Here is a 15,791-nt window from a genome sequence, read left to right as displayed (position 1 = left end):
TGTACATAATTATGAATTTTTGTGATAATTTTTTGAGTGGTATTTTTTACATTACCTACGAATACAATTTTTCATAGCACTAGATATATCTTTAAAAATGGAAATCACTAATAAATGCGCAATTGATACAAGCTTTGATATGTCCAATACTGAAATGCATTGCATTCGGATATCTTTATTATTGTGTTTAGCTGCCAGAAATTCTGAATGGCACAAAGGTAGGTTTGGTAAAAAATATGCATTACCTCCGAATACATGTTAAATGCTGTGTCATTTCCACAAAGTGGGAGAATAGTAAACAATAGTTAAGCCATAGGTGCAGGGTAATACACTCTTTATTTCTACCAAGTTTCAATAGCCTGCGTTTAAATATTTCTGAGATGTCAACAATAAAAGCAAGTATTCGTAGGTAAATTTCGGTAACCGAATGTTACCTACGAATACAATTTGACATCATGACAGTATTGTGAAACACCGGCATTCATGCCAATGCCCATATTGGTACATAACGAAGGCCTGTATGTTTGCTATCAAATCATATGTCAATGAAAGTTGCGAATTCACATACATGCCCGTCATGCAAAACTGAATACGGCTTAATTGTTGAAAAATATGTACTGAAATAGACGACGGTCTGCTCATTTGAAAGAAAAATCAGATTCAAAGAAGATTAGAAGGGATAAATACTTGGATTTGTCAACTGTCATGTGTGCTTCATTTTAAATGTTTACCGAACTTCTGGTTTCTGAGTAATTTGTGTCCAAATTCATTTATTCGAAGGTAACTTTTGACGTTTTCGCTAAGGTTACCTACGAATACCATGGAAAAACGACTGTTCTCATTGTCTCATGATCTAGACAACACAGTGATGGACCCTGGTATAAAGCTAATTGTAGTTGCCCTCAAAAGAAAGGCCACAAGACGTAACTGACTCCAAGATGGACTTCACAAGTCTGCAATAACGGTTTTAAGCGATTTGTGTGCAATTAATCAAATTAAAGTCACTTTAGTGCCTTTGTTTCTTACTTCAATCCTCTTTCAACCGCTGTGAACCGACATTATTAATACATGATAGGGTCTTAAGTATCAATAAACGCACATAAAGAAAATAATACATTCAAAGTGCTTTATAAAATGAAGTTTTGATTGCGATATCCACCAAAAGTCTAATTCTTACCTACAAATACTGAAATGTTACTTACGAATACAGCATAATACATGACATGTGTAATGAAGTGTCCCTACCAATGGAAATTAATTGTCAAAAGCTTTAAGCGGTACCCCAGGACACTATTATTACCCATATACGACTTCATTCAACAATTATTTATTATGTAAAATTGCTGATTAACTACTTGTATATCAAAATGAAGTGGTCAAAATCTTGCTAAAAGCATAAAAAAAATTTTGATCTAAGGTAATAGCATTTATTCATTTGGACGTACCATCTGAAAGAGATCTAAAACTACCATTTTATTAATTCATTACTATAATAGCAAAATTTAAACCTCTAAACTCAATATAGATATTGTTAAATCGCTTATGTTACCTACGAATACCCGGGTTTCTTCACCTTTTCATTGTATAAAGCGTTAGGTGTATGCGTATAATTCCTAATATTCTTGAAAACATATATCCTACTCGTTCTTGTACAATGTGTAAATTGATTCATACTCATTTGATAAATAAAATACAGAAACTGACCTAAACTTCATTTTCAAAAATAAACTAGCATAAATTGACAAAGATCATATTGATCGCGTTATAAAAATAAAACAAATATTTTCTGGTTGAGCTAGCATTTTCCTGACACCCTGTGGTCTACATTACACGAAAAAAGCGTTAATGGGAATATTCCATTTGTTTTAGGTTGATTAGTATTGCGATAGTGAAAGCATCCTAGTGGTATTCGTAGGTAACATTGGGTTTTGATATCACATTTACTATCACACGTCCTGGATTTATTTTTCAAGATTAGTAATGGCACTTTTGGTTCCTATAAGGCCAATATGTCATCAATCAATGGGCAAAAGGAAAAAATTGTGGAGACATTTTTATTTCGGACTTTTATTTTTGGCCCGTGAACACTTTTGGTTGGATTCGACCATATAATTTCAAGTCTACGTGTACAGTGAACTTCGCATGACACGTTTGAAAGAGTATATGCGAAGAATTTCGCAAGTCTACGGTGATTTTCATGAGACATAAGTTTGGATAATACCTTTCAGAAACTGATTAGCAACTTTAGGTTGAGTATCCACTATATAAAGATTGTAGTAATGAGATCCTAAGATCCTAAAGCAGTGATTGCTTCCTATATCCTTTCTGTTATACAGGGTGTAACAATAAAATTTATACAATTGCATTTTGACTTCTCAGGAAAAAACTAAAAGAGTTATGGCACAATTGTTATATGCAATACAATCAGTAATATCTTGGCTAAAAAAAGACGTTTAGTTGGTTTCTTTACTAGCTTGGGTTCAAAAGTTATGCCCGATTAATTAAAACGTCCAGAAAACGTGTTGGGCCACTTTTGCCATGTTTGTGCACATCAAGTTTGTACCGCGTAGACCCGGGGGAGTCACTCCCATTGTGGCCTGTACACCATCCGCGATAATGAAAACGCGTAAAAAGGGTAGTTTTTCGTGGATATGCACGATACGCGCGTAACGTGTTTAGGGTGTCAAAAACATGAAAAATTGGAAAAAAGGGTATCAAAATTGCAATTGCTAATACGCGGAAATGAAATTTAGGGTATGAAATTTGATGCAAGGAATAAAATCCCTGTTTAGGGTGTCGTTTTTGCCAAGGGTTAAATCCTTATAGGGTGCTTTTCAAAAGTTGATTATCGCGGATGGTGTACAGGTCACAATGGAAGTGACCCCCCCGGGCGCGTAGATATGCTTATCGTGCATTAAACATCAAAGAACTGACACAAAAGAATTATAAGTCGTGTTTCTTCATAAAATTAACATGAACTTAATGACAATATGATCTTTCTTTAAAATCTAATAAATGAAGTCATTACATTTCTTTCAAATTATCTTATAAATAAAGTAATTTCTCATATCCCTGAGATATCGTTGGTAAAACTGAGAACAGTTTTTGCATCCATAAGTACAAAACAATAGGATTTTGAAATTAAGTTCAGCTTGGCTTCTAGCTGTTCTGGGGCGACCACTATTGCCAGCATTTCTGTTAACAAATTCCACATAGTTATATGTAATTGTATGCCTTGATGGAAGACATGAGTTTGGAAAATGAGCTATAAACAATCTTATGGTTTCTGCTTGACTCCGTGTGCTACCGAATGTCACAACCATAAAAATACGCTCTTCCAACGTGAATTGGGGTTGAAGTTGTTGAGCTGCAGCCACGATTTCTAGTAAATGAGGTTGTTATGTCAGTGATTTGTTGTGACTTTCCCAAACTCAAGGAGATATTCTATTATGTAATCATTTCTACCACTTCGAATACCCCATTGTTTAAAACTACCTATCATAAGAGCATCGTCCATGGTTCCAACTCTATTCAGTCACTTTTGTAACAGTTTAGACAAAAGTGGCCCAAGCGGTTTTAAGACTAGGTTACATAATTGGCCATATCTTCACTTTTATACCGTCGATTTTATTGAAACAAAGCTTAGCTGATGGCTAAAGAAATTATCTTGATAGACATATAAATATCAAACCACAACATAAGCGGCATACTTGTGTCATTGTATTTTCAAAATTGTACAAATTTTATTGTTACACCCTGTACATGTTAAAGCACTGTCCAATTGTCCTTTGAATTATAGCCAGTGTGTTTGTTGTAGTGGAAACGGGGGGTACAACTGCTTCCTGAGTTAATTGTGTGAAAGGTGATAATAGCACCATTTTGGAGAGAGAACGGCGCAAGGAGTCAAGTGTTTGGAGAATTGAGCAAGGAGTTAAGTGTGGAGAAAGCAGCATCATTTCTGAGCGAGGATTTTATACGCAAAGGAATTTACGCATTGGATTATAAATGCAAGTCTTCAGTGGGCTTCGCTGAACAGTGATCTTTGCAGGACAAGTGATTCAGGATATACATCAAGGACACTGAGAACAAAAACTTTACAATCAACTACAAGATGAAGGCGGCCGGATAAGTAACTTTGCTAAATGAGTGTATCTGTATGATTGTATGTGTATTTATGTTGAGTTAATGAAATATTGTTAAATCATACTTTTCTTTTGGTTAAAAGACTTAGGTATTGTTAAATTAATTAATTAGTGTGTTTTGTTGTGCATTCTGAAGTGAATTTGGGAAAAGGTGTTTTTTGCCTTGAGTCATTAAGCGACTCGTAACAATAGCGATGTATCTACTCTATTTTTGAATGCCGTATTGACTTACACTAGACGTTACACCGTCCCTTTGCACTATACAATAGATAATCAAAGAACGGGGATAAAGATCTGGGTAGTAATTCTATTTCACATCATGTTGATCACTCGCACCTGTAAGATTAGTGTCTTTGAAAAGGGCGTTATCGCATTCAATCTAAGATTGCACACATATGTACAGTTTATGAGTGCAGCTTGTTATTATACAATTGTGTAGGACAAAATAGCTAAATATAGTGCAGAACCATCGCTATTACTCATATCAATACTTCTACGTCGAATACTTGAGCAAATTAGATAATACTCGAGAACTCGAAATCTTATATTAAATCGTGACTTATTCAAAATAGGCCTACATATTTGTGTCCTGACTACGCATATTGTAGCTATATGGTGGGGGCTGCTGGTTTTGTACATTGTCCTGATCTGCTAGCGAACTCTGGTTGAATTGGTTACAGTGATACGGTGAGGGCTGTTGTAAATCTCTATGTTCAATGTGTCGAGTACCTTGCATTCGTTGATTGGATTGGCACTGGAGTTGTCGTTGGTTATGCAAATATGTGTATTGACTGCGATCAATATCCTGGTTAAAAGGCAGAAACAAGTCAGTCAATATTCACGGATCATAAAATCACTCACAATTTGAAGTTAACACTTTATGCATTAATTCCATCACTTTTATTGAGAATTCTTTTGATTTACACGATTTAGATAATTTTGTTAATAAATGCTATATAACATACACTCAAGGCCAGTAAACAGGATTTTTTGTGGGTGCGTTGTTTCCAGAATATTGACCCCGTCGTTCCCCTGCAAATCGCATGCATGCGAAAAAAGAATTTTAGAAATGGACTTCACTTCCCTGAAGTGGTTATGTTGCTAATTAATTTTGTCTAATTTGGACCTTCTTGGACAATTTTATACTGGACATTTTTGACAATTTGCAGGGGAGTAAGGAGGGGTACTTCGGATACCGCCTGAAGTTGTATGTATGTAGCACATTCTGCTTGAGTCTTAGGTCCAGGTCTTAAGGCCCCTACAGACTTTATAATAGTGGATGTAGATTATTCGATGCAACATGTCTTCGTTATTTAATAAACTTTATATACCTCATATATAGATTCCTCTCATTTGATTGGTTAAAAGTGGAGTCATTAAAATAGCTGTGCCCCCTTTTTCTATCAAGATGACGTCATAAGCAACAACTGTGCCTCGGGCATAGAATCAACTGTGCCCGGAAAATAATTGGATATTCGCAACCCCGAATACACAGATCGCTCGTATATATTGCGCACCCACTATACGGCCGAGACTATCGCGGTCACAGTTCGCGATGACGATCTTTCACCGGCCGGCGTAGTGAGTGCAGTGATTGTTTACAATCTGTTACATATCAAGGATTTATACCTGCCAAATGTCACTTTTTAGACAAATTACTACGAGCTGGAGACTCGGCAGTGTGTGATGTTAGCACAGAAGCGGTAGGTTTGTTTTAGATATGAAATCGGTAGATATCGGTCCAAATTCTGCACCCTTGTTTTGCATGCACTGTGTGCATTTAAGCTTAAGGCCTATGCAGTGAAAAGCTTGTAGGCCTTGTCAGTCAGGAAATCTTTTAACCAATCAAATGAGAAGAATCTATATTATTCGGTATATAAAACAAATATTTACTGCTTTTAAGCATATTCGGGGCACAGTTTAAAATTATAGGCCCTCGGTGATGTCAAAACCATGACTACTGTATCATGGTTTTGACATCACCTCGGGCCTATAATTTTAACTGTGCCCCTCATAGCAGTCAATACTTGTATAATACTCCCATTCTATTTGTAATAATATTGAACTTCTAACGAATGTTTGATGATGTTAAATCGATACTATATTTTCATATTTTCACCAGACATTAAACATAACATGTAATTAATTTTCCGTCAACACACCATCGTTAGAAGAAAAAAATTAAATAGAATAACGAATACTTGCTGACCAAATATGGCATATTAGGAGTCCGCATGGCCCTTTAGGCTGTGATTTAAGGCTAAGATTTAAGGCGAAGGTAATTTGATTTTATTCACTTTGAAAAGTGTTCAAATGCTATACCTACCTCTTCATTAAAGGTTTCATTGCACGAGCAGGTCTTTTGGCATGCAATTATGCTTCCAGCGATACTAAGTACAAACGCAACACTTCCTATTACAATATCAGCAATACTGAAGTAATAATCTTTGCACTGTAAAAAGAAAAGGTTATGTTAATCAATTATGTAAATCAGATAGACATGTGAATTTAGGTCCTTTTACAAGACCAGGAGATGTCTGAAATTTGGAGTAAAGTGGCAACTATCGTACTACAACATGTAGGCCTACAAGCTAATTTGGTATTTTTAAAATTATGCTTCCCAATTACAGGTTAATTCCTGTGGGGGAAACATGTTTAAAAGGTCATTTAACTTTATACACGGGTTGAATTTTAAAATTGCTAATATTTGTCAAAAATCACGCCAAAGTATTCCCATACTGGTCATAACCATTCAGAAAAAGTATAGTTCGACATATCTGCGATGTACTGTTCTCGAGTTAAAGGCAAAAAGGTCAAATGACAAATTTTCTAGAGCAATGTTTTGGCAATCTCAGGCTCACCTATTTTGCATATCGTTTTTTCTCAATACCAGGGAGAAAAAGATGGGGCATTTTCAGAAATCACCATCATCTGTATTGAAGTTTGTTTGTGTGTGAAATTACAACCTGGATTTTTGCAGATGTCACATCTATGAAGTTTCTAAAAAGCATTTGAAGTTGTATTTTCCATATGCGTTATACCACACTATTACCCACACATTGCAAAATGAATAATTTGATGCAGACCTACTTACCCTTTCATTGTCGTAATCATATATATCACTGGGAACATCTGGATCAAAACAGACACGGGAAAACTCAAAATTCCAATGGAGATTAAGACCTTCTTCTTTCACTGTGAGAGAGGCGCCTATTACTGACATAATGCAAAAAACAGTAAAGCCCACCATCTGAAATTGAAAAAGAAGTGAGGTTATTAAAGAAAAAAAAAATTATATCTATGCATTAACAGTAAAAACCGAGTAATTTGTAAAGGCTGCTCCAAGATGGACGAATCTCATTGCTGAAGGCAGCAGGTGATCTGATAGCAGGGATATGCACAGGAAGACAAGGTTTGATATAGTACGAAACTAACAGATCTCTATACCTTTCCTCTGTTGATGAAGTGGTTGAATGCGGAGGTCCACAAACTCCCCCTCTGGCAGTCCAATGATTTGCTTAGCTCTTTTTTGGATGGAATCGAACTGAGCTAGGTACATATATGTCAGTATGTTTCACCAAACAATGCGGTGCTGGCATACTCCATCTTAGAACATGTTTCGAAGAAAGCCCAACCTCTAGCATGTCTGGTCAGCTGTTTTGGTCATTTAAATGTCAACCGCATAGATTCCATGACAGATTACTGCTGTTCAAAGAAGTTTAAGTCAGTGGTTATCCTCAGCACACCTACAATATTGAAGATAGTACTGGTCTTACATTGGTGGCACCAAACAGTAATAAGCGCCATGGTTTAGCCCATTGTTTTGGCTGTTTTGAGATCCGGGTTAGTGATGCAGCAGCTTGGTACATGTATTTCTTGGAGCTGATGAAGGATAGAATATGGTAGCATCACCAACATAGAGAATTTCTTATTTACAAGGGGTTATGAGATGTCATCGAGGAGTATGATGAACAATAAGGGCCTTACATAGAGCTTTGGGTCACCCCTGCATTGGTCAGCGTCACGCTTGTTTTGTTCCCATTCAAGATATATTTCAATGATCGATCGGCGATAGTTCTTTAATCAGCCATGTTTCAGAAAAGCCAAGGGCAGCAAGTTTGGTCTGAAAACCTGGATGGAAGACACGATCGAAGACTTCACTGATGTCGAGGAAGACAACCATTGGTTCTTTTCTGTGGTTGAGTGAGGCATGGTGATATGTACGTCAGAAGTAGAGTGATCAGCTTTGATTCCGACCTGACGGCTGGATGGATACTACAAAATGTTCAGGTGCTTCCACCTCTTGTTTCTAATAATGCTAAAATTAAACGACGAATTTTATGAACGGAGACAAGGTCAAAAGGTTAACGTACAACGTACAAGTAAAAGTTAGATGGCTAAAGGCGATAGAAAGAGCTTCCTCTATTACTCTGGTAAAGAACCAAGCTATCATCTCACCAAATTAATGCAGGTTTGAAATACACTATCAGATTTCTATTGCTGTTGGTCCAATGGTTTACGCTGCTACCCAGCTACTTTGTGGCTACTCAAGTATTCCAGTGCAGTACCATTGCAGTACCAGTGTGTCTAGTGTCCATGTTATTCCGATGTGTGTACCATACCAGTGAAGTAGCTGCGAGCCAGTGTACCTCTGGAGGTGGCTGCAATAGGAATCTTGTGGTATTAAGGCTCTGTATAAATTTCCTGATTCTTTTTGCTTTTCAACGTAGGCTAATTATTATTCTTTGTCATAAATAGTATAAGTCTGACCTTGTTCATCCCTTGTCTATTCCTTCGCTCCACTGATGATGCAATCCATAAACTTCCAGCTAAAATGTACTGAGAAGAGTAAAACAATAAGTTCATGAGTTAGGAAACGCTTACGCCTAATGTCTTTTCTCTTGAAGCAAGTCTCATGAATTCCAGAATTTTATCACAGTTCCATGGCACAAATATCTGTGACGTTAAAATAACACAGAAGAAATGTATCTGAAATTTATGCCGAAAAAATAAGATGAAAGTAGTGTAGATATCGATGACATGGCAAGTATTGTTAAGAAATGATATGGAATTTTAGTATTGGATATTGAACTGCCAAATCAGGGCCTTGAGAATGAATTACATGGAAGATGAATTAAATCCAGGGGGGGGGGGGGGCTCACTCACTACTTGACTTGCTACGCACCCGTGTCCAAGAAAAATGTCTAAAAGGGTATATTTTTCACCACACAGCGTCGTCGACGTCTTTTGAAAAAGGGGTACTTTTTCAGAAGGCATCGCCATTTAGGGGTCCTTTTTCAGCCAAATGCTTAGACGTTTAGGCTTAGTAATATTATTGTTTGAGTGAGTTTGCCCTGATAAAAATCACCATTTTTTAATTGACTCTTGCTACTTTTATGCATGTTTTCTTCAGTATCTATATGTCTGCAACATCAAAAAGACACAAAAACAATTGGTCAATTAGTGCTGCTTATAAAATTATGCTTTAGAGGTGATGATTCAGACTCTTCCACTGGCTATGATGAAGCATGCACACTTTCTGTCGCTATTAAGGAGTATTCATAAATGCTGGGTGGTTTCTTTTTAGGACATGAAGGGGGATATAAAAAATAGACCATACAAATTTATTTATTTATTTACTTATTTATTTATTTATTTATTTATTTATTAATTAATTAATTAATTAATTAATTAATTAAGTAATTAATTAATTAATTAATTAATTAATTAATTAATTTATTTATTTATTTATTTATTTATTTATTTATTTATTTATTTCTGGCACGGAATTACAAAAAATATATAATATTGCACATAAGTTACATCAAAAATTACACAATATCATGAAAGGAACAATTATATTTGTTTTAAAAAAGTCCAGTGAATGGCTGGAGCGAACAGGTGCCATGCACCTCTAAGACCGCCCACCAAATCCAAAAAAGAAGGGAAGGGAAATATAAATTAGAGGGGGGAAGTGCAGGTTAAGTTACGTTTGCCTGCAATTTGGACAATTACAAAAAGAGGTCCAACTGCAAACAGAAGTTGCATCAAAGGTGCGAGCAAATTTGGACTGATTGATGTCATTGACAAGATTGATGTCATATAATCCCAGATTGCACTTGAAAAATATAGTGAGATCAACATATTCTCTTCTAAAACTTAATGGAAGAAGAGTGAGCTCGGGTAATCTTTGTACTCAGCCTCAGGATAATCTAAAATGATTTAGTTGCCCTTCTCTGGACCCCTCAACTTTCTGGATGTTGCGCTTTGAGGTACCACTCCAGAGGGTACTGTAATATTCCAAATTACTTCGAACCAAGTATCAGTACAAAGCCCTGGATACATTATGAGGGGCATTGAAACCAATGGTGCGTTTAATCATACCAAGTTTTTGTTACACTTTTTAACAACCCTGTTAATGTTATCATCCCAAGTGAAAGATGAGGAAATATTAAGACCAAGATCTTTGATGGAACTAACACGGTCTAGAACAGCACCATTCATTTTGATAATCATGATGAATTGCATTCCTACGCCTGGTGATTGATATGATCTGGCATTAAGAGGGGTGCTCCAATTAAATAATACATTAATATCACTTTGGAGCATGTGACAATAAGAGACATCAGAGATGTTTTTATAACATTTAGAGTCATCTGCAAACAAAGCTAAAGAAGAACTCTGGGCAACACTGGGCATGTCATTGATGTATAAAAGAAAAAAAAAATATATATATAGGCCCCAATATTGAACCTTGGGGCACCCCTGAAACAACGGGAAGCCAGTCGGAATTAACCCCATCAATAACAACCCTCTACTTCCGCCCTGTTAAATAAGCACGAAACGAATTGAGGAGGTCAGAATGAAAACCAAAAGATTGCAATTTGTGAAGCAATAAATTATGACAAACACTGTCAAAAGCTTTTGAGAAATCAAGATAAATCATGTCAACTTGCCCAGCGTTGTCCAGAGTAGTGCTGAATTCATGAAAAACAGATAATAGCTGTGTAACAGTGGAGCGACCCTTGATAAAACCGTGTTGCATATAGTAGAATTGGTCTTTAATTGCGGGAAACACTTGATCAAAAATAGCTCTCGCCATTACTTTTCCACATTATACACAATAATGACACAGGTCTATAATTTTCAGCACGTTGCCTGTCAGGTTTTTTAAAAACAGGAACAACATTGGCTTTTAACCAGGCCTCAGGCATAATACCAGAACTCAAAGATAAGTTAAAAATGTGGCACAAACGAAAAACAATTTCATGAGCGCATTCTTTCAAGACCCTGGAAGATATCCCATCAGGGCCAATAGCCTTGGAAACATTTAAATTGCACAAGATCTTGAGGACATCACATTCTTTGATCTGAATATTACCCAGTGAAGGATGTTGAAACCCATGTATTTTGGGCAACTGAGTGTTGGAAGTTGGTTGAGTAAAAACAGAATAAAAATAGTTGTTAATAAGAGGAGCTTTTTCTCTAGCTGTTGTAGCTGTGATGTTATCCAAGCTAATAACTTTTGGAAGATAATTGGATTTTGTTTTTTATCTAAAAAATGACCAGAATCTCTTGGTGTTATCAACAAGACTATCAATATACTCATTAAACTTGATAGAGAGCAAATTTTTCAAACGATTACGTAACTTGCGAGAATTGGCCCAGTGGCTAGAGAGATATGATTTTTAGCAGTTTCCTTTTGTTTTGGAGATGCCTAACTTCTGCGTCAATCCACGCTGGGGCCGAAGAGTCTTTGATCTTAATTTTGGTATGTAAGCATCTAGAACCTTGGTGAATATTTCAGAGAATAAATTGCATGATGAATTAACATCTATTGCACAATATACTTCACTAAAATCAGTGTTTTGCAGCTCACAACATATGTCATTAAAATTAGCTGCTTTAAAATTGTATACAAATCGAGGTCTTTGTTTGAGACGCTCAACTCTTGTTTTTCTAGATGGGATATCACTCATTTACTTCAGGAAAAAAGAATCCACAGAATCACAAAAAGGTTGTTCAGAATCTGTAACATTGTGACATATAGTACTGTCAAGACAACCTTTTACATCAGGAAGATTAAAATCACCAATTACATGAATCTGGTTAAAGTCATTTTGGAGTTTTTCAATTGTAGAGTCAAAATTATTAACACATGTTTCGACGTTGCCATCAGGTGCTCTGTAGCAGAACACAAGAGCCATTTTTTCACTTTTATTTGGTCTTATTTCAATTAGCATTATCTCGTCAACAGGCTCAACATCAGAACGACGTAGCTTTTAACTGCAAAGAGGAGACCCCGCCACGTTCTTGCTCAGGATAATCTCTACCTTTGCGATAAAAAGCATATCCACTGCAAGGGATTTCACTATCATCAACTGTTTCATTGAGCCATGTTTCAGAGACAGACACACAGTCAAATTTATTTGTAGATTGAAAATCTCTTAGCTTGTTAATGTTCCTTTTCCTTTTAATAATTTTCATACTCCGCGCATTTAAATGAAGAAGTTGAGTTTATTGGAATTGACATTGTTTGAAGTTGAATTGTTTGAAGTTGTATTGGGATGACTTGGACCTGAAGACGCATTCACACCATCGTTGGAGAACTTACTGGAGTCCAGAGAACCGCCAGAAGAACTGCAGGATGAGTTGAAAAAGGAGTCGTTGAACTGTGGGAGCGCACGAGATGAACAGTACCAAGGGTCGTCAGACGAAGCCAGAGTTTCATAGCTTTGAACATTCATACCAATGCACTTCGTGTGAAACCACAGATTGCACATGTCGCACAGTATGCCACGTTGATTGGACCGAACACACTTTGAACAGCTTCTACGTGGATCTTTTGTGGGACCTGGGTTGCTAGCAACGTCTGCACTAAGTACTAGAATCAGTGTCACTAGATGGGGCTTCAGTTTAACAGAAATCTTAAATGTATTGATCTTAGCAGCTGAGGGCGGAGCTGTTGCTCTCATGTGATCAAAGTATATCATGCAGGTATTAATAGTCTTTGTTGGGGGAGGTATTGTAACTAAGTCTACATCAAATGGATGTGCCAAAGGCATTCCCAAGCTAATGTCATTACAAGTAAGGCCACGGTAGCCAGCTAGCCAATGTAAGATGCAGACGCCGTAAATACCAAACGCCGTGCCCAGTAATGCCATATGTGCGAGTTTCTTTCAAGTTCACAGTAAAAATTCTGTAAATTACTGAGTAGTGGTACACACAACAGAGGAATATCTGACTCAACGCTGATGATTACTCACTAGCTTCAGTCAACTAGACGATAAGTTGCAGAATTTTGCTCCTATTTTTAAGCTTAACTAAAAGCTTAACTAACAGCCATTAAATCCTGGTCCAACTTTTCCAACCACATTGACAGGTTGATATCACTAAACATTATTGTAGATATGTGTACTTGTACAATGAATAGCTCAGACAAAATTTCGGTATACATGTATGTCTTTATTTCCTGAACAATTTTAATTTTAACAGATGCAACTATTGACTGGTGATTCTAATTATGATATTTTGTCTTTGTTTAGGATATACAGGATTAAAACATAACTGGTACCTTAATTGTTTTGTGGTCTATAGTAAAAGCGAAAATCCAAATTTTGACTTCGTTGGTTTATATTAAAGCTTAATTGCCCTTCTTTAAAATACTATAAAAATTAATATGGTGATCACTTACCGATAATCCTGACCATAATCCAGTGGAGTAGTACGCAACTATTATCGCAATACTGTCAACATGATACCTTCCTTGTACATTGTTATTTATCGTCAGTATTGCTACGATGACAGAACCAACGCCTTAAAGTATCAACTTGATTCCTATGACAATGAGACACATCTGTAAAATGAATTAATCTGTTAATAGTATTGAATGTTTTGTTGGTACAATGAAACGAATACGGTATTCTCAGTCTCAGTCTTTTAGTTACCACTAACACCAAGCCTCGAACTATGCGATGTGAGGTTGCGACAGTTATAGTCCGAAAAAAAAGTATTCGCTATTCTGTAGTTAGGGTTTGGTGTTAGGTTACTAGCGTACTAGCGAAACTTCGGTCTAGCGAAGCTACTAGCGGATGTAGACCGTAGAAGATATAATCGTTATTCTCGCTTAAATTGTCCATTATTTTCAATCAAAACGATTGATTTGGATTGGCTCTTACTCTTTCTGTACACTGATTTCATTCGAAACAAGTGTTAGCATAGTCTTAGTGTATTACCACATGACGATTTTTGAAGTTTTTAGAGTGACAGTTTTCGATCTATTTAGATTGATTCATATCCCCAGCCGTTAAAAGATTGGAATGTTTCAATCGGTCAATGTAAGGGCGTTATGCCCTCTATGCACCTACACTAGCACATGTCAAAAGGAGATCAGACTAAGACCAAAAATATATTCGAGTAATCCGCCCTACCCTCAAATTAGGCTAGATTTTTAAAAACTATAACCCCCCCCCCAAAAAAAACCCCAACAAAACCCCATGCGGCGATCCTCTTCAAAAAGGAATACAACTAACCCGGCAAATTGTGATTGCAGAACACAGAGTTACAAAATAAAGCACTTTTCAGAGTTGGCAAAAACAGTTTGGTCATTTTGTAATTTATTTGACTGAGATCAACATGATCAAGTATATTCAATATAACCCAACAAAACCCCATGTGGTGATCCTCTTCAAAAAGGAATACAAATAACCCGGCAAATTGCGATTGCAGAACACAGAGTTACAAAATAAAGCACTTTTCAGAGTTGGCAAAAACAGTTTTGTCATTTTGTAATTTATTTGACTGAGATCAACATGATCAAGTATATTCAATATACATGTAGTAACCCCATTCTGCCCGCCCTACCCTACTCCAATACAACAATTGGTTTTGCTTAATAAAGAGCACAAAGTGTGATATCCTATAGTGAAATACGGAAGCTGAAGGGGGACACTGACTATGTTTGTACAACCAGCATAATTAGCCATTCATCGCAATGAATGGAGCAATTTTGTGATCACCTTCTTCACTGCCGAATAAAATGAAATAAAATGAGCTCCTTGTACATGCAATTATTTGACTAACACCGTAACTGCCAAAGTACGAGCGTAAATGCCATATGTTTGGTTACGAAGCAATCACAACTTAAAGGGCAGGTCTATTGCAAAAACAAGTTGATCTCTATTCGAAGAGAATAATTATCACATTACAAGTTGACACTCGCTGCAATTTTTTATGCGTATTTCTCCTGATAAAAAAGAAATTTTGTGGGTAAAGTTCAGCCTCGCACGTGTTCTTCCCCGTTTGAAGCGTATGTTTTCTTCCCCCGTTTGGCAGATGACGTAAGTAAATGAAGCGGACACTATATCATGCTCTCATCATACAATCACAATCACTTTGACAAGTTAGCAACAATGAGTTGTACTATTGTTTACCATAACAATGCTGCATAACAATATGCAGACTATTGTTCTCATTTGGGGAACAAAGCTTAACACAGTATTGTTACTATTCGTTTGCGTTGTAACATTTCATCCAACTGAAACTATAATAACTATAGCATATTGCAATATCACACAGGGAAATCAGACACATGAGTTTGTGGACTTAACACGGTTTATATGCTAGTCTCAGATCACGCTGAAATTCTAA

The 15,791-nt window shown here is 36.5% G+C and overlaps 1 protein-coding gene across 1 annotated transcript; it reads right to left on the bottom strand.

The window, feature by feature from the left end:
- Positions 1 to 3,043: 3,043 nt before the first annotated feature.
- Positions 3,044 to 13,953, bottom strand: LOC140156811 (uncharacterized). Its single transcript, XM_072179795.1, has 5 exons — positions 13,837 to 13,953; positions 8,913 to 8,981; positions 7,237 to 7,392; positions 6,469 to 6,594; positions 3,044 to 4,947 (listed from the first exon to the last, which is right to left on the bottom strand). The coding sequence occupies exons 2-5, from the start codon at positions 8,919 to 8,921 to the stop codon at positions 4,717 to 4,719; spliced, it is 522 nt and encodes a 173-aa protein (XP_072035896.1). The 5' UTR covers positions 8,922 to 8,981; positions 13,837 to 13,953; the 3' UTR covers positions 3,044 to 4,716.
- Between the last annotated feature and the right edge of the window lie 1,838 nt (positions 13,954 to 15,791).

This window comes from Amphiura filiformis, chromosome 7, assembly GCF_039555335.1.
Source record: "Amphiura filiformis chromosome 7, Afil_fr2py, whole genome shotgun sequence".
Lineage (NCBI taxonomy): Eukaryota > Metazoa > Echinodermata > Ophiuroidea > Amphilepidida > Amphiuridae > Amphiura > Amphiura filiformis.
Note: the sequence above shows the minus strand (reverse complement) of the source record. Positions and strands in the feature narration are given on the sequence as shown.

What these genes read in the sequence shown, in the direction of transcription:
- LOC140156811 (XM_072179795.1), bottom strand. An exon ending in ATGATTACGACAATGAAAGG is followed by an intron (nt 6,595 to 7,236) that starts GTAAGTAGGTCT and finishes TTCTTTTTACAG; the next exon opens with TGCAAAGATTATTACTTCAG. An exon ending in ATGAAACCTTTAATGAAGAG is followed by an intron (nt 4,948 to 6,468) that starts GTAGGTATAGCA and finishes CCTTTTAACCAG; the next exon opens with GATATTGATCGCAGTCAATA.